The 25611-nt window shown below is 45.1% G+C and overlaps 2 protein-coding genes across 9 annotated transcripts in view; both read left to right on the top strand.

Annotated features, from left to right (window-relative positions):
* The window catches only part of plekho2 (pleckstrin homology domain containing O2), a 56352-nt gene extending 49378 nt beyond the window's left edge, over nucleotides 1-6974 (top strand). For 3 of the 7 annotated variants that reach the window (XM_085908512.1, XM_085908513.1, XM_085908511.1), the window contains 2 exons: nucleotides 4252-4443; nucleotides 4584-6971. In XM_085908512.1, the coding sequence (XP_085764638.1) occupies nucleotides 4252-4443; nucleotides 4584-5723 (1332 nt within the window). In that variant the 3' untranslated portion in view covers nucleotides 5724-6971. Of the gene's footprint in view, nucleotides 1-4251; nucleotides 4444-4583 lie in introns of all 7 variants that reach the window. The other 4 variants (XM_085908510.1, XM_085908509.1, XM_085908507.1 and 1 more) reach the window with 3 other exon arrangements.
* On the top strand, nucleotides 6974-15682 carry LOC147058899 (uncharacterized). 2 transcript variants are annotated; one of them, XM_085908521.1, is made up of 3 exons: nucleotides 6974-9876; nucleotides 9993-11834; nucleotides 12088-15682. In XM_085908521.1, exon 1 carries the CDS (start codon nucleotides 9422-9424, stop codon nucleotides 9848-9850), a length of 429 nt encoding a protein of 142 aa, XP_085764647.1. In that variant the 5' UTR covers nucleotides 6974-9421; the 3' UTR covers nucleotides 9851-9876; nucleotides 9993-11834; nucleotides 12088-15682. The 2 variants fall into 2 exon arrangements, with proteins under 2 accessions (XP_085764647.1, XP_085764646.1); XM_085908520.1 differs by having other exon boundaries at nucleotides 6974-11834.
* Nucleotides 15683-25611: the final 9929 nt, after the last annotated feature.

Here is a 25611-nt window from a genome sequence, read left to right as displayed (position 1 = left end):
CAAGGTCGATCAACGAACTGCGGCCTAGGGTGTCCTGGTGCCAAGTGCACACATGGACACCCTTATGCTTGAACATGGTGTTCATTATAGGAAATCCGTGTCGAGCACAGAATTCCAATAATAGAACACCGCTCGGGTTCAGATCGGGGGGGCCGTTCCTCCCAATCACGCCCTTTCAGGTCTCACTGTCATTGCCCACGTGAGCATTGAAGTCACCCAGTAGAACGATGGAGTCCCCAGAAGGAGCGCTCTCCAGCACTTCCTCCAGGGACTCTAAGAAGAGTGGGTACTCTGAGCTGCCGTTCGGTGCATAGACACAGACAACAGTCAGGACCCGTCCCCCCACCTGAAGGCGGAGGGAGGCTACCCTCTCGCTCACCGGGGTGAACCCCAATGTGCAGGCGCCCAGCCGGGGGGCAATAAGTATGCCAATACCTGCTCGACGCCTCTCACTGTGGGCAACTCCAGAGTGGAAGAGAGTCCAGCCCCTCTCGAGAGGACTTGTACCAGAGCCCAAACTATGTGTGGAGGCAAGTCCGACTATATCTAGTCGGAACCTTTCTGCCTCACACACCAGCTCGGGCTCCTTTCCAGCCAGAGAGGTGACATTCCATGTCCCTAGAGCCAGTTTCTGCAGCCGGGGATCGGACCGCCAAGGTCCCCGCCTTTGGCCGCCGCCCAGCTCACTATGCACCCGACCCCTTTGGCCCCTCCTATAGGTGGTGAGCCCATTGGAAGGGGGACCCGCGTTTTCTTTTCGGGCTATGCCCGACCGGACCCCATGAGCGAAGGCCTGGCCACCAGGCGCTCGCCTTCGAGCCCCACCTCCAGGCCTGGCTCCAGAGAGGGGCCCCGGTGACCCGCGTCCGGGCGAGGGAAAACGACGTCCATTTATTGTAATCATCATCAGGGGTCTTCTGAGCCGTGCTTTGTCTGGCCCCTCACCTAGGACCCTTCTGCCATGGGTGACCCTACCAGGGGCATGAAGCCCCAGACAACATGGCTCCTAGGATCATAGGGGCACGCAAACCCCTCCACCACGATAAGGTGACGACTCACGGAGGGGAATATGTATATTAATATACATATTAATGTATATTAATATACATTTATTGATACTCAAAAAATTTATGTATGTCAAAAATGAGAGGGTGACACTACTTCGCGGATTTTCACATATCGCGGGTGCTCTTGGAACCAATTATCCGCGCTCTGTCCATCAATCCATCTTCTTCCGCTTATCCGGGGTCGGGTCACAGGGGCAGCATCTTTACGAGGGACTCCGAGACATTCCTCTCCCCAGCCACTTCATCCAGCTCATCCCGGGGGATCCCAAGGCACCAGTTCCCAGGCCAGCTGAGAGATACAGTCTCTCCAGCGTGTCCTGGGTCGTCCCCGGGGTCTCCCACCGGTGGGACATGCCGGAAACACCTCCCCAGGGAGGCGTCCAGGAGGCATCCTGATGAGATGCCCGAGCCACCTCATCTGGCTCCTCTCAACGTGGAGGAGCAGCAGCGATACTCCGAGTCTCTCCCGGATGACGGAGCTTCTCACCCTATCTCTAAGGGAGAGCCCAGACACCCTACGGAGGAAATTTCGGCCGCTTGTATCCTGGATCTCGTTCTTTTCGTCACAACCCATAGCTCGTGACCATAGGTGAGGGTAGGAGCATAGATCGTCCGGTAAATCGAGAGCTTTACCTTTTGGCTCAGCTCTCTCTTGACCACGACAGACCGGTACAGAGTCTGCATTAATGTAGACTCTGCACCGATCCGCCTGTCGATCTCGCGCTCCCTCCTGCCTTCACTCGTAAACGAGACCCCAAGATACTTGAACTCCTCTACTTGGGGCGGGATCTCATCCCCGATCCGGAGAAGGTATCCACCTTTTTCCGACCAGGGACCATGGACTGGGATTTGGAGGTGCTGACCCTCATCTAGACCGCTTCAAACCCGGCTGCGAACCACTCTAGTGAGAGCTGGAGATTACGGCCTGAAGAAGCCAACAGCACCACATCATCTGTAATAAGCAGAGACGCAATACTGAGGTCCTCAAACCAGACACCCTCCAGTCACGCCCTTCCAGGTCTCACTGTCATTGCCCACGTGAGCTTTGAAGTCACCCAGTAGAACGATGGAGGCCCCAGAAGGAGCCCTCTCCAGCACTTCCTCCAGGGACACCAAGAAGGGTGGGTACTCTGAGCTGCCGTTTGGTGCATAGACACAAACAACAGTCAGGACCCGTCCCCCCCACCCCAAGGCGGAGGGTGGCTACCCTCTTGTTCACCGGGGTGAACCCCAATGTGCAGGCGCCCAGCCGGGGGGTTATAAGTATGCCCACACCTGCCCGACACCTCTCACCATGGGCAACTCCAGAGTGGAAGAGAGTCTAGCCCCTCTCAAGAGGGTTTGTACCAGAGCCCAAACTATGTGTGGAGGCAAGTACGACTATGTCTAGTCGGAACTTTTCTGCCTCACTCACCAGCTCGGGCTCCTTTCCAGCCAGAGGTGACATTCCATGTCCCTAGAGCCAGCCTCTGCAGCCGGGGATCGGACCGCCAAGATCCCCGCCTTTGGCCACTGCCCAGCTCACTTTGCACCCGACCCCTTTGGCCCCTCCCACAGATGGTGAGCCCATGGGAAGGGGGACCCACGTTTTCTGTTAGGGCTATGCCATGGGCGAAGGCCCGGCCACCAGGCGCTCACCTTCGAGCCCCACCTCCAGGCCTGGCTCCAGAGGGGGGCCCCGGTGACCCACATCCCCGCGAGGGAAAACTGGGTCCATATATTTTATTCATCATAAGGGGTCTTCTGAGCCGTGCTTTGTCTGGCCCCTCACCTAGGACCCTTTTGCCATGGGTGACCCTACCAGGGGCATGAAGCCCCAGACAACATGGCTCCTAGGATCATAGGGGCACGCGAACCCCTCCACCACGATAAGGTGACAACTCACGGAGGCATTATCCGCGCTAAACGAGGAATTACTGTATTGCGTTTTCATTTATTTCTAATGAGGAAAATTGCTTCGGAACTCAGCGGTTTCGCTTCTCAACCCTTCTTCTGAAACAAATTAGCATTGAGATCCGAGGTTCTATTGTACTTCAATCTGTTTTTCTGCCATATTTCAAAATCATTATGACTGTGGCTGTCTATTTCTTTTTTCTTTTGGTTAATGGTGCTTGCTGTTCAACATATTGTTGGAATTCCAGCGGGTGGGAACATCTTGAATGAGTGCATTTTTCAGAATATTAAGCATTTCATGCTTGCTCTTCAAGATATGGGCAGCTGTGGTGCATCTGTAAAAAAAATTATATTTGTGACTTTTTCCAAAAATCTGTACACTCGATTATCTGACTCTTGGGTGTAATTTATTGTATGTGCAAAACAACCAATCGGAGAATCCAGTCCTCCTCTTTTTACTTTGTTGATGAAGTTCCTGGCATTGTCTATAGTGACAGGTATTGTGGTCTCATGTCTCTCTAACTTCCATTATTGCACTGCCGTCAGGAGCTCCGCTAGGTTTTGTGATTGTGTGTTTAACACTAAAACAGCTCACGTTTGTAAAACTTGACTGTCGCCTTCCTGGAAGGGGGCGACTCTGCCTTGCCTGTGTCATGATGTGTGACCTCTCAGTCTTAACTGAAATCAACTCATATGTATGTGCAAAGTGTGTCATAGAGAAGGGAAGGCCTGTGAAAGCAAGAGACGGCTCACAGTAAGATAACGGCATAGCTCAAGCCACCTATCTAATCACCTGTGCCAAAGAGGTCTATTCTAACAATCTGTTCTATGGAGTTTTGAATCGGGTGTGTGCCAAAAATAGTACATTATTCGATACCCATAACTCCGCTCTGGGCCATTGGGCCACTGTTTATATAAAACCATCGTTCTCCCTCAGGCCCTCACCCGGTTGGTCAATGGCATAGGGGTATGTATGGCCTTACCTCAAATTTCTTGCCGGTTTTTACAGAATCTATACAGCAGTCATTTCAACATGGTTTAACCAAATGGAAGTGTAAGTCAAGAATCAAGCTTTTCTACTGCGGCAGCCACTCTAATTTCCAAGGGAAGCATTTTAAAGCATTTGACACCGAATAGAAAATGAGGCCGTGTTGAAGTGGTGTTTTGTTAAAATGATGATTTCGTCTGCATGCAATCACAGTCATCGTTTGTTGATGTTAATGTTGTTGATGCTATAATGCACAGATTTACTTAAAAGCTATATGATCGCGATATTCCTTTCTCCTTTAAGGTTGCAGAGTTGTCATCTGAAGGCATGCTACGCTTGGATCTCGACCTTTTAAATGCTGCAGTGGCGAATGGGACATATGATGCCAATAGTGATGACACTGACGTGCCTCAAAAATCTAACAAATTTGTGCTTCAGTGTAAGTTCACTGAGGGTGCAGAGAATCTACTTGCAGAAACCCAGACTGAGTTAAAGGTTGGTTTCCAGAAAAATTACATTATAGTACAGTACATTTACATGCAACAAAATAGTCAAGCTTGCATATTACTTAAGTCATCAAATATAAAATAGTATCTATTTGTATCATAAAAATATATTTGGTTTATGATTTAAAGGTCTTGAAGCTATCCATTGAAAGTCCATCACCACTTCCCAGACACTCAAGCAGTTCCTCAAGTGAACTTGCAGGAAATTATCAACTGAAACATCACACCCATCCTCCAAATCCACCAACCAAAGACAAGAAGCCTTCCTTCATTCTTTCGGCACCAAACCAAAAGGCTGAACGTCCCCCAGACAGCAATGAGGACAAGCAACAAGAAAATAAAAATGATACAGCAAGACTACCTCAAAAAAAATATCAAATTCTTCCTCATGTTGGTGATGGTACAACTACATGCATAGAAGGAATCATTTTGGAAAATGACAAAGAAAAAATCATTCCACAAATGCCTCAGGGTTCAACGATAATGATACCCACAGAAAGAAAGACAGTTATTCCTCCACTAAGGCCCAACAAAAAACATTCTCTTTCATCTAAATGTAACATCCAACCTGTAGAAGACACAACTAAATCTCAAGAGGAAGAAGATCATGCTTCTTGGCTTAAAAGTTTAGTTTGTTTTTCTTCCCTTTCCAATGATAGTTTGCTGAACAACCCCACAAAATACAGCCAAATGTTTTTGCTAACACCACAAGAAAAGAGAATAAATGCAGATAATGAATGTGTAGGTTGGTGTCAACATCTAAATGCAAAGAGTGCAGTAATTGGACACAAAAACACAGTTAGAATGTCTAAAACCGCAGTTAGTAATCCAGATACAGATGTTCTGAACATTAGTAGCGATGGTAATTTGATGCAGACAGCAGTCACTGCTACAACTAATAATCAATCTAAGGGCTCAATGTGTCGACAATTTAAGTCCATCCCTCTGTCAACCAAGATTAGATCTGTCTCCTTTGGAGATTTGATGTCTGACTCATCACATACTATTTCTTCACGGTGCCATTCAGAGGCTTTCATGAGAAATGAGGTTGACTTGATCACACTTGAAAATGAGTTGACTCTGGAAATGCCAGAGACAAGCAAGCTAATGCGCAGTGTTTGCCAATCCCATATGGAAGGAGATGATGAAGCATCCATGCCAGGGAATCTTCTGATGAAGGCAATGGAAAAACTAAATAAGGCAGATCATGTCCTCAAAGAGCTCAAGCAATTGAAACATATAAAGACTGAGAGAAAAAATACCTGGTGAATGTCACTCAATGAAGTAACAGTTTTAAGCCCACATTGCAATGTCACTATCACTTTAGCATCCTTACTTCTACCACTACTGCACAAACTATCTAATCCAATCAGGAGATACAAAATACTGACATTGGAACACACATTCATCCAACCCTTTTCTATTTTCATCGGGCAGTAGGCGGGGGACACCCTGAACTGGTTGCCAGCCAATTGCAGGGCACACAGAGATGAACAACCATCTGCACTCGCACTCACACCTGGGGCCATTTGGAGTGCTCATTTGGCCTACCAAGCATGTTTTTGGGATGTGGGACGAAACCGGAGTGCCCGAAGAAAACCCACGTGGGCATGGGGAGAACACGCAAACTCCACACAGGGAGGGTTGGAGGTGGAATCGAACCGGCACACTCCTAACTGTGAGGCGGACGTGCTAACCAGTGCACCACCGAGCCGCCCCATAACATATTCCTTTTTCTTGAAATTGCCCCACCAAGACGCTCCTTGGAACACAGTACCACCAAATTCAAATCACACAACGCACCGAAATGGATGCATCCCAAGAGCATAATCCAGAGAAGCAAGATGAACAGTGCTGTTAAGAATAGGCAGCCAAGTTAAGGATACACCTTGAGCAAGACGCTGTACCCAATTTGCTCCCAGTGAGCCTGGCAGCACCTTGCATGGCAGCAGCTTCCTATTTGTGTATAAATGTGTGTGTGAATGAGAGGCATTGTAAAGCGCTTTATGGACCATACGGTGTAGATAAAGTGCAATATAAGTGCAGTCCATTTACCATTCCACTATAATCATATTTTTGTTTGTGTGTTTCTTTACGCAACACAAATTCTTGTATTTTGAAAGCTAGTATGTCAAGAAAAGAGCATGCAAATTTTTCAATTGTCAACGTGGAAGAAATAACACTTTGCTACAATGTGAAGTACTGTAGTCAGTGTACAGCTTGTAACTGTAAATTTAATATCCTCTCAAAATAAGCCACCATTCCGTTTTTTATGTCAAAACCAGAGGCAAAAAAAGATACTCCTAATGTTTTCCTTTTTCCCCAAAATAGGGGAACCATTAATTCTATGTGTGAACATAATTAACTGGTGTCATGGAAACTTGCAGATTTTACGTGTACTGTTTGACTTCTTCCAGTCATGTTCCTTATGTCTGTGAATTGTAATAAAGTAAATCTTTGGATCCTCAATGTCTGGCCAAAATCCGGCATCATTTGGTTAAATGTAAACATCAACACAAGTTACAGAAATAAGAAGATTCCATGATGTGTTTACACCTTAGCCAGTGAGTTTTGTGTTTTTCTTGTGCCATTTAGTTTCTTTGGCCATTTGGCTTTGTCTTCCTGTGCTGTTTATGTATCGTGACAGTTTTCACGTGGAGCAGTATAAACATCTGCGCTTGAGACCCACTCATGGCTAAATTCTAAACCTCAACACTGTTATATATTACCTGTGATTACCTGTGACCCCCAGCAGAAAAAGTGCACAAAATGGACGGATTGATATTTTTAAAAGATTAATGTATAATTTCGATTGGGTTTGTTGATGTATTACAAAAAAGCAAAGTGCCTCACTCAAACATAATAAGACATTATAAAACCCATGTTAACTGTAGTGCTGTTTGCAGTAATTACTTACATTTATATTAATATTATAATCATTTTAGATATTTGTATTACATTTTCATATACGGTAATCCTGCGCCACTTGGCGCTACACCTATTGCAGTCTCAGTGCATCATCACTTTGAGTGCGGGGCTTTGTCTGCCCATATGACATGCCGGTGATTGGCTTATAGCTGTGAGCAGTTCTAACCACGCTTTATCTCAGCTTCCCTCCCGCAGTTGCATTACGGATCCACGCTCCACTTCCTTCGCGTCAGCAGAATCAGTAGCATCTCTGATTTGCACTTCATTTTGTCACGAACGATGCAGGACAACCAAATGCAACACAGGCTCATTATTTGGGGAAAGGTTAAAGGAGTCAAGGAGGGTTGGAATTCCGGCAAAGCAGGATGACGTTGCAAGCTGACAAGCCGGTCAGCGAGTGTGCGTTGTCGTAGCAGACGGGCATAGCAAGCTCGTGGTTGGGGACAGGCAGAAGGTTGAGCCGAACAGAGTTCAGAGTGGATCATAAAAACAGGCTTTCACTAAACAGCAAATCAGGAAAAAGGCATCGCGCGACACAGCAGATCAGGCAACAACAACCAGGTGGCATAGCAGAGTCAGGTTGCAGGCAGATGTGTATCAGACGAACCACCGCAGATTGCCGGGTTTACGGGGCCCTAATCACCTGGTACCAAGTGCACATGTGGCAGCGATCAGTACTGATTAGCGCATTGGATATGTGTGCCCCCACGGACCAGTGTAAGGGCACATCAGCCGGCCAGCACGGCGAGAGCAGAGCGGAGTCGACACATTTACGGTCGTTTTCTTGGTGAGTTTGAGAGTTTTAGTGAAGACCTAAACCATGTTTCTATAAAACAAGCTTAACTTTGAAATGTTTAAAAATACAATTATAAAAGTCTTGTGCGGAAAAATATTGACTCCACATCATGGATTTCCAATTATTAATAAATGAGGGATCACTGTACTGAGAATGTCTAGAGAAACTAGTCACCTAAGGTGGTGAAGAATCACTGTACTGAGAATGTCTGGAGAAACTAGAGTAACCTAAGGTGGAGCTTGCGGCTGGAAAACCCCCATGGCAGAGGAGGAGGAGGGTCCAGGCATCAATTCCACGGGAATGTAAAAGCAACTTCTTTGATGGCAATGCAACGGAAGATCATCAAAACACAAAAAAAATCATCCTCATCTGGGAAACCTATGGCCCACGAAGGGAAGACACGAGCGCTCCTAAAATATCAATGCAGCAGGGTCTTGCTAACCAGCCTCACACACAATTATCTCCATGGCTGCCAGCAACAAAGAACACACAAACATCAAGGTCGGCCCTTTCGATGAAATATACGGCATAGTGTAGTAAGGAAAATGAATTCTTTGTTACTCTGCTTGCTACATTCGTGGTTAGGGACAGTTGTGACTCGGAGCTGTCAAGCTCAAGTACAAGCTGTCAAGTACACCATCTTGTACCATTCTAACCATAGTGGTTAGAATGGTACAAGATGGTGCGTGAATGTGTATCGGATTTGGCCCAGATAAATTGGCTCAGATGCAATTCCAAATTTCACCAGAAGAGGGTTAGGGTTAGGTCCGAACAAAGCTTGACGCGAGAGACCTATGGGTGGCTGAGTAGGGGTTCCTTTGAAGTTAGATCCTCAAAATTAACTATTGTTAAACTGGTAGAGGGAGGGTGACTGGTTGATCTAGTCAACCTCTATTGCAGTTCCAAAAAACTTAAACTGTTAGTGACTATAGAAACACGACCTGTTCTGAATTATCCATATCAACACACAATTTTGGATTATTATATAATATTTTGTTTTGCTATAATATACTTTGAAACTGCTTGAGTATTTTAATCTGCTAATTAGGAGAACCTATGATCATAATTACGATTATGTACTAAGATGACTATTGTGAAAACATGTTTTATTGTTGCAATGTTGAATCAATATCAAACATGTATTTAACATTGATGTTCCATTTACACATGAATGTATAAATGTGACGGAGAGGAGGCAGGGGTTAATAGTGATACTGTGTGGTGAAAGACTGTGATCCCACGCATGAGCCTGACCTGGAGGTCACCTCACCCGGTCGAGGAACTTGACAAACTTGACAAGCTGGGCCTCAGTACCTCCCTTTGCAACTCCCTACTGGACTTCCTCTGTCAGAGGCCTCAAGTAGTGCATGTGGGCGACAATGTCTCCGGCAGCATCACGCTGAGCACGGGGGCCCCTCAAGGCTGCGTGCTCAGTCCGCTGCTCTTCACCCTGCTTACACATGACTGCACTGCGACCTACAGCAGCAACCGCGTGCTGAAATATGCCAATGACACGACTGTGGTGGGTCTGATCACCGGTGGCGACGAGACTCACTACAGATCGGAGGTCGACCTTTTGGCCGCTTGGTGCAGGGACAACAACCTTCTGCTGAACGTCAACAAGACCAAGGAGATTATCATTGATTTACGGAAGGGTCACGCCTGCCGCTGACCGTCGACGGCGCTGTGGTGGAGAGAGTGAGTAGCACCAGATTCCTGGGGGTGCACATCAGTGAGGACCTCTCCTGGACCACCAACACTGCGTCGCTGGCGAAGAAGGCTCAGCGCCGCCTGTACTTTCTGCGGACACTCAGGCGACCAAGTGCTCCTCCCGCCGTCATGACCACATTCTACCGTGGCACCATTGAGAGCGTCCTCTCCAGTTGCATCGCTGTGTGGGGTGGTGGCTGCTCTGAGTACAACATGAAGACCCTGCAGCGCGTAGTGACCACTGCGAGTAAAATCATCGGGGCTCCACTCCCCTCCCTGAAGGAAGTTTACGCCTCCCGTCTCACCCGCAAAGCGGCTGCGATTGTTTGTGATGAGAGTCACCCCGCTCACTCTTTGTTTGTACTTCTGCCCTCTAGGAAGAGATACAGATGCCTGCGCTCCCGCACCACCAGACTCAGAGACAGCTTCGTGCTCCAAGCTGTCCGGATCCTGAATTCCCTCCACCCTCTGCTACATGACGTCCTGTTCTTTTGCGCAATGATCTGGCTGTCTATTAGCGCGCTTGCTCCATTTTGCTGCTCTTATTTGTCTATTTATTGTTTATTTATTTGGGTTATTTGCTTATTACTTATTTGTTGCTCTTGTCTGTTCGTTTTTACTCTTTGTGCTATTTGATGTGAGTGTTGTGTACTGTGTCTAGTCACCGTGGGACGGTGGGAAACGTAATTTCGATCTCTTTGTGTGCCTGGCATGTGAAGAAATTGACAATAAAGCGGAATTTGACTTTGAATATTTTCCAAACTATGGCTTATTTAACTCTTGTCTCCCCATGAGAGCTGCGTTAGAGCAGCGGGGCCAAAGGAGAGTTTTAACCCTTTAAACGGAGAGCCGGGCACTTACATAAGATGAATGTGGATTTGACAGCAGCCATACAAATAAATATTTTGTTGTGTCACTGATGCGATAGATGAATGCGTGTGTTAATTCCTGCACCCACTCAATGAGCACCTTGGAACTCCATAAAGGTACAAGACTATTTGGAGTGGATTATTTCAGTTGGTGACCTAAACGTGGGGGGAGAAGAATTATATTAACGTGTCGTTTGTGATCACAAAGGTCAGTTGAGATGCCACCTCCTGAGTCACTGGAGACGCATTGATTGTTCTCTTCACTTTCCATACCGGCGACCGCTATAATAAGGTAAGCAGAAGCCCATGACCATACTTATTTAATGTGTGATTTGAGGTGGATCAATTGATGTTAGGTTCTGGGTTTTCCTTGCTGGCGTTCACTCGGACGCGGGAGAACATTGTGACATTTCTCTACACATGAGGGAGTTTTGGGGCCCTCTAAAACCGACTGGATTCCTTGCTGGATCTGACTCAGCCCTCTGTGAAATTGGTTGACTATGACTAATGTAGAGAAGTTCACAGAATTTTTGTCTCAAGTCTTGGGTAATCTGAAGGAGAAATATAGAAAAGCTACAAGGAAAGCTTGCAGAAAGAATGGGTAGAGTTGCAAGAAAGAAACAGTAACAAAAAAAAGGAGGTAACATGGAAGCAGATAAGTGATGAATCGCATTGTGAAAAGAAGGGAATATGGAAACAGGTAGAGAACAAGAGAATAACGATGAAAGGGTTAGAGAAAAGAGTAGCAAAGAAACAGGTTGAAAAATCTGAACAAGCCAGACGTTATATGCACACAAATTTAGCGAAAATCCAGGTGGGGCAAAACTCTGTCACCAGTGTGAGTATCCCTGTAAATGCAAGAACGCGGGTAAGTGAAAAAACATCATTGTATCCAACTCTGCCAGTTGACAACAAATTAACAGACATTTCTCTCCCTTTGTCTTCTCAGAGGCACCTGATATGACAGCACCAATGATACAAGTTGTGGGACAACTGCACACTGATAATAAACAACCGACATGGACCAGACAGTAGAGTGCAAACTCATTCATTCGTCCCTGCACAACTTGCACAGAGGTAGGTGGTGTGAGGATGAGGCCCTTTCCAACACAACAGAAGTCCACTCCAGGATTCAACAACACAAAAATTGACCAAAAATGGCAGACGAGTGAAAAGGGTGCAAATGTAACCCATGAGTATAAATTAAGTGATAAAAAACAAAGCTTTACAAATGCCTCTGCATAAATTGGTCAGGAGACTTTTGGGGTTCGGGACTCATCGGCAATGGTGGACATATTACCTAAATTGAATAAATTCTCATGTTTTGCAGCTCAATCCAACATGGCAGTTCATAATGACCCCGGTGCTCTGGCAGTACAAGAGCTGGATGGACAACGTGCAACAACGCCAAGCCCAACCAGGCATGTATCCCCTCGGGGAGGGGTACGGACAATAGGGCTGTCGAGGAAAGGCCAAGGAGGTGGAACTGGCAGAACCCCTCCTTATGATTACGGTGGATGGACTCTGAGGCAGCACATACAATTAACTTCCCATTGCTGTCTTTGTCATTGATGACAAACACAGTGACCCTCATTGACTTCTCTGGGTGCCTCACAATACTGCCATGGACAAAACCGTTTCAAGTCGAGCTACTGGAACAGATGTTACCACGCCAGTTTGTCCACGCTCCACAAACAACTGCAAAAGTGGAGTTGTCTCCTTCTTTCTGAGCTAGAAGCCCTGGGTCCAGACGCTCCAACCTTTCACTCCACCTCTCGACCCACTCCACTGCATCCTGATAGAAATCAAGATGACAAGTTCAAAGAGGTATTTGATGACATTGAAGGTGATTTGTGAACTCCCCAGTACTCAGCCGTTTATATTGGAAATCAAGGCCTTGCTGCTAACGCAGCCTGATTTGCACGCAGTTTCAATGGTACAAAATGAACGAAGAAGTTTAGGTGTCTCACATTTCATTAGCCTGATGCCCTGGCCCTGTCTTTGATGCCAATGGTAGCAGAATTACAAGGGAGACTAGACACATTGGTGGAGTGGTGGGAGGCTGGTGTAATTGAACCATCAATCTCACCTTTCTACACACATTTGCTACTGAAAAGTATTGAAATCTGACAAAAATCAATTACAGAATTGAGCATGACTTACGCACGGTTGACGCAATCACCACCGCTACCTGCCTGACCCACACAGATTGCTGTCTTCCTTACATCGAAGTTATGAATGCTTTATTAGTGATTGATTTGGCAAACATTTTTTGTCCACCACTGGTCAAGGAGTATCGACAATATCTTGCTTTCACACACACATATTTGCCACAAGGGTTCAAATGCAGCCCTGGACTTTTCAATAGATCCTGAAAACACATATGGCTGACCTCAATATGTCAAACACTGCTAAGCTGGTGCAGTGTGTGGAAATAGATCCTGTTGGCGGGAGAGACTTTGTCTCACCTTCTCGCGGCCGTCTCACACTTCTCGATTCACCTGATGATGATTGATATCGTTCCATCTTGACGTGTCAATCATCGGTCGCAAATGGCATTCTTGTAAAAAAATAAGATGTACAATGACAGATGCTAAAGTACACTAGCGTGTCACTCGACGCCATTGATTCCAAACAACTGTCAAAAGTGCTACTGCCCGACCTCACCACGTGTCCTCTGAATCAGGCTAGTAATGCTGTCAGGACAGCCACATGCCACAATCAGGACCGGCTCACTGCAGCCATGCCACTGATCCAGTCAGCATCGCTCGGAGCGTACCTCTCGCACCTTTGCATGTGACCACCGCCCTTTCCCGGTGTGGGTACCAGATCTCCTCAGGTGGTCAGAAATGCTCGTGGACCTGCGACTGTTGATGAGATCATGCTATGGCAAATCCAATTGGACAAACTATATTTAACCCTTTAAGATTGAGTCAGGATGCGCTCATGTTTTCTGTATACAGCCCATTTACAAAAATACAGAGAATAACAGTCCTATAATAACCATCCATTTTCAACAACGCTTATCCTGTTTTGGGTCTCGGTGTACTATAATTTCAACAGCAATATTTATTGATAGCTGTAATGTCATATTGTGTCCCAATAAGAGTCAGAATGTGTTTTTGTTTTCTTTATTAGCATGTTCTCATTCAATTCCCATTGAGGCTTGAATATAATTGTACATTTGTAATAGAGATTAACAACTAACTGTACTGTAATAATGAGGTAAAACATTTACTTGCTAATAGTTGAAACACATAGTGGAAATAAAGATTTATTTTTATCTCAAATTATTTGAGTGGGGCAGCACAGTGTGGGTACTGGTTAGCACGTTCAGAGGGTGCGGGTTTGATGCCACCTCCTCCCTGTGTGGAGTTTGCATGTTCTCCTCATGCCTGTGTGGGTTTTCTCTGGGCACTCCGGTGTACTCCCACATCCCAAATTTTATTTCACCTTTATTCACCCAGGCAAACAAATTAAGAACAAGTTATTTACAATTGCGGCCTGACCCAAAGAACAATGGCACTTTGAGGTGGATGGGGGATAGAGTGCTAAAAAATAAATAAATACATAAAACAAGGTTATATAAATACACAATCAAAAAATAAAAACAACCAAGAACAATAAAACTATACAATATAACAACATATCTAAACTAACAGCTGCAAGAGTCAGTTAAAACTTGTTGCAATTTTTGTTTGAAGACTGTGAATGATGTGATGACAGTAAATTTAAGGGTATTTTTCATTGTATTCCAGTCACAAGCTGCAGAGAAATGGAAGGAGTTTCGACTGAAAACTGTACGTACTTTGGGTATGGTGAAATTAATAAGATTACTGGACCTTATATTGCGGGAACAATGATGACGGTGCAGGAGGGAGGAGAGATAGGGAGGTGACATCCCGAGTATGGATTTGTAAATGAGGTGAAACCAATGGTGAAGTCGTCAGGTGTGGAGTGATGTCCAATCAAATAATTTATACAAATCACAGTGGTGAGTGGAGAAGTGCGCACCTGTGGCGAAGCGGATAGCAGAGTGGTGAAGAGGGTCCAGCTTTTTGAGAGTGGAGTGGGATGCCATTCTGTAGATGGTATCACCATAATCAAAAATGGGCAGGATGGTCATTTTAACAAGAGAGTGTCTAGCTGCACGGGTGAAGGAGGCCTTATTGCGATAGAGGAAGCTAAAGCGAGATTTGACTTTTGACTGTAGATGTTTTATGTGGGTAGTGAAGGAGAGGGACGAGTCCAACCATAAACCAAGATATTTGTAACAATTTACAAACTCGAGTTCAGTGCCATCTGCACAAAATATTTTAGGGGTATTGTTGGAAGTACGAGACCGGTTAAAAATTATGCATTTGGTTTTGTTAGTGTTAAGAAGGAGATGGAAATTATGGAAATATTGTTCAACGGAGGTGAAGCTAAATTGTAATGAGGATGCTGCAGAATGGAGAGAAGGACCATCAGAGTATAAGATGGTATCATCAGCATAAAGGTGGATCTTTGAACTGCCAACATACTTAACTACATCATTAATGTAAATGGAGAACAGCAATGGGCCAAGGATCGAGCCTTGAGGAACCCCTTTGGAGATGGTGAGAGGGTCAGAAAGAATATTTTCCAATTTAATTTGCTGGAGTCGATTATTTAGGTAGCTGGCAAACCAATCACGTGTGTGATGACAGGCCAATAATAGAGAGCCTCTGCAGGAGGATGGAATGGATGACGGAGTCAAAGGCTTTAGTCAGGTCAATGAATGCAGCAACACAAATCTGCTTGGAGTGAAGCCCCAATGATCTTACTAGCAGTGTTCACTATGCGCTGTAGCGCCTTCATGTTGTATTCAGAGCAGCCAACAGCCCACACAGCGATACAACTGGAGAGGACGCTCTCAATGGTGCCACGGTAGAATGTGGTCATGATGGCAGGAGGAGCACTTGCTCGCCTGAGTTTCCGCAGAAAGTACAGGCGGCGCTGAGCTTTCTTTGCCAGCGATGCAGCGTTGGTGGTCCAGGAGAGGTCTTCACTGATGTGCACCCTCAGGAATCTGGTGCTGCTCACTCTCTCCACCACAGCACTGTCGATGGTCAACGGCAGGTGTTGGGTGTGACCCTTCCGGAAGTCAACAACAATCTCCTTATTCTTGTTGACGTTCACCAGAAGGTCGTTGTCCCTGCACCACGTGGCCAGAAGGTCGACCTCCGACCTGTATTGGTTTTGGATTTAATATTTTATATTTGATGGATTTAATTTTGTTGTCAATTTTAGGTCTATGTGTAGACCTAAAATAGACATCTATTTTAGGTTATTCTATAGACCTAAAATAGATGTCTGTTTTAAGTTATTCTATAGACCTAAATTAGGTCTATGTGTAGACCTAAAACAGACGTCTAAATTAGGTCTACACATAGACCTAATATAGACGTCTATCAGGTAACAGAAATAACCACACTTCACCCGGATCAATGGTCATTTAAAACGAAGCAATGCAACCTCTGTTCATTATTTATACAACCTACAGCTGGTTTATGGTTTATCCATCTATCCATTTTCATCCGCTTATCCAGGGTCGGATTGCGGGGGCAGCAGCTTTAGGAGGGACTCCCAGACCTCCCTCTCCTCAGCCACTTCATCCAGCTCACCCCGGGGGATGGCGTTCCCAAGGCGTTCCCAGGCCAGCCGAGAGACATAGTCTCTCCAGCGCGTCCTGGGTCGTCCACGGGGTCTCTTACCGGTGGGACATGCCCGGAACACCTCCCCAGGGAGGCGTCCAGGAGGCATCCTGAGATGCCCGAGTCACCTCATCTGGCTCCTCTCAATGTGGAGGAGCAGTGGCTCTACTCCGAGTCTCTCCCGGATGACCGAGCTTCTCACCCTATCTACCAGAGTTAGCTTAGTTTTAGTCCTTTTCTTTCTTAACTTTTTAAATTACGAAAGTTATTTTTAAGTTAGTATTTTAGCGCCCCCCGCCAGCGCATCCTGGCTGGCCTGGTTGGTGACGCTCTCGGGAGGGGCAGGTTTGGGTGCTTCCTGTGGCTCGACACATGGCTTCCCATGGTGTGTGCCGACGACTGCTTGCGCGCCACCCTTGGGGTGCAACGGCCGACACGCTCGGCATGCTCGGCATGCTGCATCGGCACCATGAGCGTCTCGCCCGAAGAGCTAGTGCGGGAACTGCGCAGGCACGTGCACGAGCTGGAGGTCCTGTACAAAGTGGACCGCCCCCCCCATCCGGCAGGCCATCGCCGACTCCTGGCCGATGGACTTTGACGACTCCAACACCAAACGCAACTGGGCCTGGAAGCACGACTACGACCTGCCCAAGCTGGTGCAGACCATGCTCAACTTCCTCAGCGACGACACGCGCATGGCCTACGCCAAATAGCCGCGCAGCACCTGAGCTAAGCTAACGCAGCTTTTTGTACATAGGTGTATAAGTTGGTCACGTTTTTTATCTTGATAATCTGTTGTAATTGTGTATGTAAAGCGACTTTGAGTGTCTAGAAAAGCGCTATATAAAACCGATACATTATTATTATTATTATTATTATGAATAAAAGACCGCCAAGGTCCCCGCATTTGGCCGCCGCCAAGCTCACTTTGCGCCCGACCCCTTTGGCTCCCCCCACAGGTGGTGAGCCCATGGGAAGGGGGACCCACGTTTTCTTTTCGGGCTATGCCCGACCGGATCCCATTGGCGAAGGCCCGGCCACCAGGCGCTCGCCTTCGAGCCCCACCTCCAGGCCTGGCTCCAGAGAGGGGCCCCGGTGACCCGCGTCCGGGCGAGGGAAAACTAGGTCCATATATTTTACTCGTCATAAGGGGTCTTCTGAGCTGTGCTTTGTCTGGCCCCTCACCCAGGACCCTTCTGCCATGGGTGGACCCTACCAGGGGCATGAAGCCCCAAACAACATGGCTCCTAGGATCATAGGGGCACGCAAACCCCTCCACCACGATAAGATGACGACTCACCTCTCTCATGACTCTGTTCTGGTCTGTATTACGCGTATATACAAAAGCGCATTCGTAAACTAATTCAATGAGCTTTAGTGTAGTTTGTCCAATTGGAGTTGCCGTTATTGACGTCATCAAAATGCTCCCCGAGCGGATCTGGTATTAACATCGGATAAAGAGTACACGTGCAGATAGATCTACAATGTCCTCTTCTGATATGACCCGACAGGCATTTGATAGAGGAACTGAAGGTTGTTATTTTTTGTTTGATTATTTTTTTTTTCCTTTAACAAAGCCTCTGTTAGTCAGGTTTAGCGGTCAGGCAATTTCTTCGGTCCGCTCAGCAATAGTTGCTCTATATACCGTTTCAGCCTTTTTTGTCCTTATTCGTCTATTTTTTTTAAGCAGTTTTACTAATTTTGTACCTCTTGTACAGGAAATAGGAAGACGTTGTGTCCATTTCACGGCTGTAAACGAGTCTACACGGATGAGAGCGCTTTGGATAGTCACGTTAGGGACCATGCAATCCCAGCGCAGTCTCTCCCTGGTAAGCGATTCCAATGACAGTAAAGTGGTCAGCATGAAACTTTAAATCATCCATCCATCCATTTTCTGTACCAAATTGCTTATATTTTCTATTATGGACATATGGATTTTCGTATAATTCTTTTCGATTTAATTCTATTCTAATATAATTCGATTTCGCAAGAGTGTCGGGCAAGTTACATCCTGAATGTATTATTACCTCTTACTAGTAGTGATGCCTGTGGGGCGTGTTTGGAGAGGGAATGCACTCCGTTCCCATTAATTTTCGAATGCTGCCAGCACTGACAGTTGGCTTTTTATTGATGTCAACGCATTTACAGGCTGCGCTGTACACGGACTGGTTTTTGGTGCACTCTGAATTTCTGAATGGAAACATTAAGCAACGCACTGCGTGAATTTCCGGACGCCCCCTCGTTCTGATTGTTCTAGCAGGCACAGTCTCTATTATTGTCGCTTTGTAGTTGTTCAAAAAGGAAAGTAAAAACAGCTTCCAAAATTGGCCATTGAGTACAGAGGACTCTCCACCTTGTGTTGGCCTTACTGTAGCGATATCCGGGCTGACTCACAGAGGAGGGGGCAACAATGTGTACAAATATGTATGTATACAAATACGCATGTCGAGTCTGAAAAAACGATAGTGTCCATCTTAAGTCCATATAGTAATTCTGGTGACAAGACTCCCAATAAGTCAATGTTAAAGTAGTATAGTATAAAACTCTTCAAAGTGAAGTTTCATATAATTGCTCCAAAAATAAATTTCCTTGGATCTATATTGTTAAATACTTGATTTGGTTTTATTTGATTTGTTCCCATTAAGTCTTTTTTGTGTTGTGTCTGTATCCCCTGCAGGAAAAACATTTCACTGCTCCAATGCTGGCTGCAGCTGCTCCTTTCCAAACATGCAGAAATTGATGGAACATATGAGATGCCATCATAAACCAAACATATTTTTCTTGTAAGTTTTTCTCCTTTGAAATTTCTCAGTTTATATTAGTTGCCAGCAAAGATTAAAACACGTGAAATATGTCATTGTAAAACATGGGTGATGTAACCAGTGTTCCCTCTAAGCCCGAGCAGCTGCGCAATTGCGCACTGGTCGCGCAGTCTTGGCACACAAGAAACCCCATGCTGCGCACAAAATAAAATTCTGCATAAACTGATTAATATCTAATGTTAGCAGTAATCTAATCTAATTAAGTGGACGAGTGTTTTTCTTTCTGTGCCTTTTTGTAGTGTAAATCAGTGATTGACAGGTGTCCAGCCAATGATATGATATGGTTCACTTACACTACACAGCCAATCATGGGATTGACAGTGCCTGAACATGTGTCCTGCCCATCCGTGCCGCGCAGGTTGGCTAGCTAATGACAGTGCGGCGTAGTCAAGCGATGCAAATGCTAAACTAGCTAATCATGTTGAAACGAATGAGCAGCGACACATCAACTCGGCAAGCCAAAATAAATAAGAGATGCGGCAGTTCTTTTATGATTGAATGGCTATTGGAGTGTGTGCAAAAACAAGAGGAAACGGTGAAACAGGGTGAGATTTTCTCTTTTTCGAATGAGAAAGGTCTTCTCTGCAAAACATGCAGTGAAACCAACGTGGCGGGCAAGTTTACGGAGGGACAAATATGGACGGAATGGAAGTTGGACTACCTCAAGCGCGACATTCAGCAGAAATGCCATTTGAAAGCTGTTCACAGACTCAAGATGGGGAAGGGGATCGGTACATTATTGCGTGAGCGCTGTTTTCTTTTTTCTTTATTTGGTTGGATGTCAGGTGTGCGGCACTAGTATGTGACGTGATACTGGTCAGTCTGTTCTTGACGACATTTGACTGACTTGGACCAACTAAGTGAGGCTAAAATAGGAACAATTACTCGGGGACGCTGAGTCTCTGCTTCCAGTTTTCCTGCTCTGTCAACATAATTTCACTTGGCATATGTATTTAAATCAAAAACTAATTTTGATTCTTTGTCCATAGGTGTGAAAATTGCCGTACAAAGTTGCGATCATACCGCGGCCTCCTGACTCACCTTCACACCTGTTCCAAAGTTCCACGGGGGAAAACAAAGTCAACAGAACAGATGCCCTTCAACCAGCTGGTGTGAAAAACCTAAACGCAACTCCCTTGTCTATTAATCTGAACCCTGGATGTGTTCACCCCACACCTATTGATCCCTAAACCAGACAGTTCTTAAGTATACCTCTTCCCCATCATGTTTGTTGATGCGTTAAACCAATGTGCAAGTATAGTATAATAAAGAGAAGAAAAAAAAGTCGCACTGGAGTACAAGTCGCATTTTTGAAGAACTTTATTTGATAAAATCCAACACCATGAACAGGCTAAACAGTACGGTATGCTAACGTTAGATAAACACAAACGAGGAACTGAGAACGTGCCTGACGTAACTAACAATTACCCAAATAACTATAACATAAATAACATGTTTATCAAACCATATGTGTCACTCCAAATCATTCTTTTGGGGAGATGTTGTAAGGAGGAGTTTAGCTGGTTGTAAATCTCAATATAGAACAGGAGTTACATTGAGTGCAACAGAACAACTACATTAAGCCTTTATAACACCTCCCCCATACTTATACGCTACACAAAAATGTCCCATTCCCTTACACATTCCCACACTGTTCTGTGCATGTACTGTAAAGTTACACTTAAAAGAACCGTAGATCTGAGAATCATTTTCTCCATTAATTCCTTTTAAGAACCTGCAAAATAATGAAGCTGCAAAAGGTGAAGCACAAAGTGGGATCACTGTAGTTAAGCATATTTCAGAAAACAAGTGTGAAATATCTACCCCTTTTATTGTCCAAGAACAGGGCAAGGCTTGAAAAAGAGTACACAAAATGAAATTGAAAGTGAGCTTGAAGCTTCTGTTCAACAGGAGAAAGGGCTGATATGTTGGAAAAGTGGTTCTGTAAGTGTAATGGGGTAGTCAGTAATGTAAATCTTTCTGGTGGGATGGTTTTGGGAGCGTTTGTGTTTTGTGGTTGCTGCTGTGTTCCCTGCATTAGGGTCTTGATCATTGGACCTGTGGGGAGTCATGAAAGGCCCCCACCATACCAGGCTGTCCAGCGGGGCAAGCATGACATTTTGCCAGTCCCTGCGTTTCCCGGATTGGAGGATGACTCAGAAGAGGACGATTTGGTGTAATTAGTCAGATTTAGGATCCATGATCACTGATGTGTATATACCATAATTTTTGGACTATGAGTCGCGTTTTTTGTCATAGTTTGGGTTGGGGTGCGATTTATACTCAGGAGCGACTTATGTGATTTTTTTACACAAATTTTCAAAATTCAAAAATCCGGGATGTAGTGAAACCGCGATAAACGAACGCGATGTAGCAAGGCATTACTGTCATTTGAACTGCAAATGACATCACCCGTGCCGCGCGGCGGTTGTTTACATAAAGGCCAAAGGATTCGATCACGGGATGACGAAGATGACGAAGGGCCCCACGTACTACCGGCATCATTAGCGGCTTTGTTTGTAAGTGACACAAAGAGGTCACGAAGAGTAAGGACGAAGAGTTTGAAGGCTTTAATGATTTGGAGTGACACAGAAGGTTTGAAAAACTATTATGGCTTTTATGCACACCCGGTCCTTCTCGACGGTAGCTCTCTTTCACCTCCGTGGATGGAAGTCGGAGGCTGGCGCTTGGCCGGGTGACTGTCCAGGGACGGTGGATGGAGCTCGGACATGGCTTTCACGCACGCCCGGTCATACTCTACGGAGCTTTCTTTCACCTCCGTAGATGGAAGTCGGGGGCCGGCGCTCGGCCGGGTGGCTGGCTGTCCGGGGACGGTGGATGGGGCTCGGACATGGCTTTTACGCACGCCCGGTCCTATTTCATGTAGCTCTCTTCCACCTCCGTGGCTGGAAGTTCAGTAGTTGTTGGCTTGTTGAACTCTTTTGTTAAATAAAGAGCCGTTTACCAAACCCACATCTTTCCTGGTACCTTGGTAACGCTACAGTATAGTTATATATTAGATCTCTGCAGCGCATGCGCGGCATTGTTGACAAAGAACGAGGAATTTGATCGATGGATTTAATGATTTGGAGTGACACAAATGGTTTGATAATACTGTTTTAATATGATAGTTATTTGAAATATACTTTATATGTCATTATATGGGTCTGTGGAATAATTAGAAATGCAACTTACAACAGGTCCGACGTGAGCATATGCGGCGAAGACGCGGCATTGTTTACATAAACCACGATCGATGGATTTAATGAATTGGAGTGACACAGATGGTTTGATAAACTTGTTATTTATGTAATACTTACTTGAATAACTCTGAATGTTACGTCAGGCCCGTTCTCAGCTCCTCGTTTGTGTATATGGCACGTTAGCATACTGTAGTGTTTAGCCTGTTGTTGCTGGTTCATGTCTGTTTTTGGTGTTGGATTTTGACAAATAAATTTGCCCCAAAAGTGCGACTTATACTCCAGTGCGACTTGTATATGTTTTTTTTTTCACTTTATTGTGCATTTTATGGCTGGTGAGACTCATACTCCGGAGCGACTTATAGTCCGAAAATTACGGTAGTTGTTTTGCTTGCTCATGTGCTGCACAGGTTTCATCGCTGGCACCAGGTGCACGAATAAATGAAACACACACACACTACATTACAGGTACACTTATGGTGTATCTGTTAGATTTTTCCATTCTGCACTGCACCACACTAGTGGCCCCTGAAGTTAGTGGCAACTCAATGAAAGGTCCGAGGGGGGGGCGGACTTGTTGGTAAGAGCCTTGCCGTGTAGGGGGCCACACGCACATATAGGTAGGATTTTTGCACACAAACGGGGTGGGAGGAACTGATAGTTTAGGCCAGTTCTACAGGGGAGCCACATTTTTTTTTTTTAACCAAAAGTTCAAGTTTAGTTGAGTGACCTGTAATGTCACTCAAACAGGGGGATTGATAGAATAGGCCTCTTTGGCACATGTGATTAGCAAGATAGCTTGATGGCTGGGATAGGCTCCAGCACGCCCACGACCCCCGTGGGGACAAAGCGGTTCAGAAAATGGAAAATGGATTGAGATTACTGCAGAAGTCAAACATGGATGTCAGCAATATAAAAACAGGCAGCAACTGCTGTCCGTTCTGAGACTCTACGGCTAACTTCCTTAGTTGTACCTCTGCTTCACACAGCCTGTTGCCACTCCAAATGTTTCTTTGAATTTGATCTTTTTTCTTTTGTAGAAAGCATTTGTTTACACTATTTACTATGTACTGTACAACTGTACAACCAACCTTAATACTATTATACTGTAGTTCCAGTTTGAAAATATGAACGTCTCTTCGGATGTCAACGCACTGAAAATGTGACTTGACCCAAAAAAACCAAACGCGATTTGGCGCATGACTGACTCCCCCCTGATGACTGGTTGGAGATAACTTCTCCCATTATGTAAGTAATTATCTTATGGTCCAAAATTAAAAATTATCTGCATGTCAGTTGATAAAAATGTGTTTTTTACCTGTTTTATTTGATCATACTTCCCAACTTTGGGTTGTGAAAAATAGGGATTTTTTTTCATTTGCGTATCGACCTACGATGTCGTTGGCCCTGAGGGGCAGAGGGACGGGATGTTATTTATCAACCGGTTTCTTGCCTTCTATGATACTACAGCAGTCTGCCACCACCGATCCGAGGCCTTGTATCAGTCTGTAGACACTCAGTAACAGGCTGTAAAGCAGGGGTAACCAACACGCTGCCCGTGGACACCAGGTCGCCCGTGAGGACCGCATGAGTCTCCCGCAGGACGGCTCTAAAATTAGCTCAAATAGCGGCACTTGTCAGTGAGCTGTAACTATTTATTTTACAGTCAAACCTCAGATTCCGAACGTCCCGGTTCTCGAACAAATCGGAATTTTAACAAAAAATTCGGGATTTTTTTTGCTTCCGTTGTTGAACAAAATTCGGAGGTCGAAACTTGCGAGCTGAGCCGGGAGGACCGGATGCCGACTCTCTCCTTAGTTATTGTATTTTCGTTACTTTGAGAATTATATTAACCCCTAATCATGCCTCCAAAGAAAGCAAGTGGGAGCAGTAAAGCCATCCTAAAACACAAAGACGCTCTTAAAGCAATGCGACAGTGAGCGCCCGGCCAAATTAAGCTCCCTGTGCACTGAGGTCCACTTAAATTCTGGAAAGTACATCAGGACTTTAAAAATATTTTATTTATAAATAGAGCGACGGCTCTGTCACAATAATGCGATCAGCGCGGTGCAGTTGCGCGGTGGGCGACGCGCTAGCTACGGTTGCACGTTCGGTGGTGCGCTGCAGTTGCGCAATCGGACGAAAATGCGCAAATGAAAAAATGCTTTTAAAAACTGCGTTTTTTTTTGTCTTGGAACGGACTAAAAAATGTTCTATTATTTGTAATAGAAAAAATAGATTCGCAATTCGACCGATTCGCTTCTCAAAAACCGAGGTTTGACTGTATTTTTGCTATTCTTGTTAAAATCACACTTTCATGTGAACTGGAAATGACAATAATAACACATAGTGAAAGCTAAATTGAGCAAATTGGCTATTTCAGAAGTGTCTGTCAAACTGGTAGCCCTTTGCCTTAATCAGTACCCAGGAAGTAGCTCTCGGTTTAAGAAAGGTCGGTGACCCCGGCTGTAGAGAAATACTTTTAAAAAAATTCACACATAGTTTGGACGCACCGAGCTGACATAAAAATTTTGTTTGGTATCAGTTCTAGCATTTGACAGCAAATGCATTATTCTGCTATGAGGAGAAAGTGTCATCTTGCAACATGGTTGATAATGGAACATAACATTTGTCTGTGTAAACAAATGAGACAAGACAGCTGTTTGTCTCTCTGTTGATGTGCTGTTTACTTTTAGCTAGTAATGTGCTGAAAATATGGGACAGCAGAACATTTATGCAGCGATGTCATTAGTATGTGATCTTTGGGTGGGCACTTGGATTTGTTGACTAGGCAACAACAAAAATGCAGCTTTTCCTAAATAGGGTATAATGACCTGTGTTTTAATTTTGAGAACAGGGGTTGGAAAGAATACAATTACAGCATACAATTTCTGTAGGGGGCTTACCTCACGAAAAAAAAAAAAAAAATACTCATTGTGTCAGCAGTCTACATTGATTGTTTTGGTAAAATGGCAGTGATTGTTTGTTTTGTCATTCTCCCCCCTTTTTTTTTTGGTCTACAAGTTCCAAAACAGTCGACTTGCTGTCCTTTGAGTCATGGCTTCATGAGACTTTTGCATGTCTACCAAATGTCACGTTGCTAAGTCAAACCAGCTTGTAAGGCTAAAAGTGTAAAAGTAGAATGGTTCCAACGTTA

Source organism: Syngnathus leptorhynchus, chromosome 3, assembly GCF_054491065.1.
Source record: "Syngnathus leptorhynchus isolate UIUO chromosome 3, UIUO_Slep, whole genome shotgun sequence".
In the NCBI taxonomy this organism is placed as follows: domain Eukaryota; kingdom Metazoa; phylum Chordata; class Actinopteri; order Syngnathiformes; family Syngnathidae; genus Syngnathus; species Syngnathus leptorhynchus.
The sequence above is the reverse complement of the archived record's forward strand: the minus strand, read 5'-3'. Positions and strand labels throughout refer to the sequence as shown.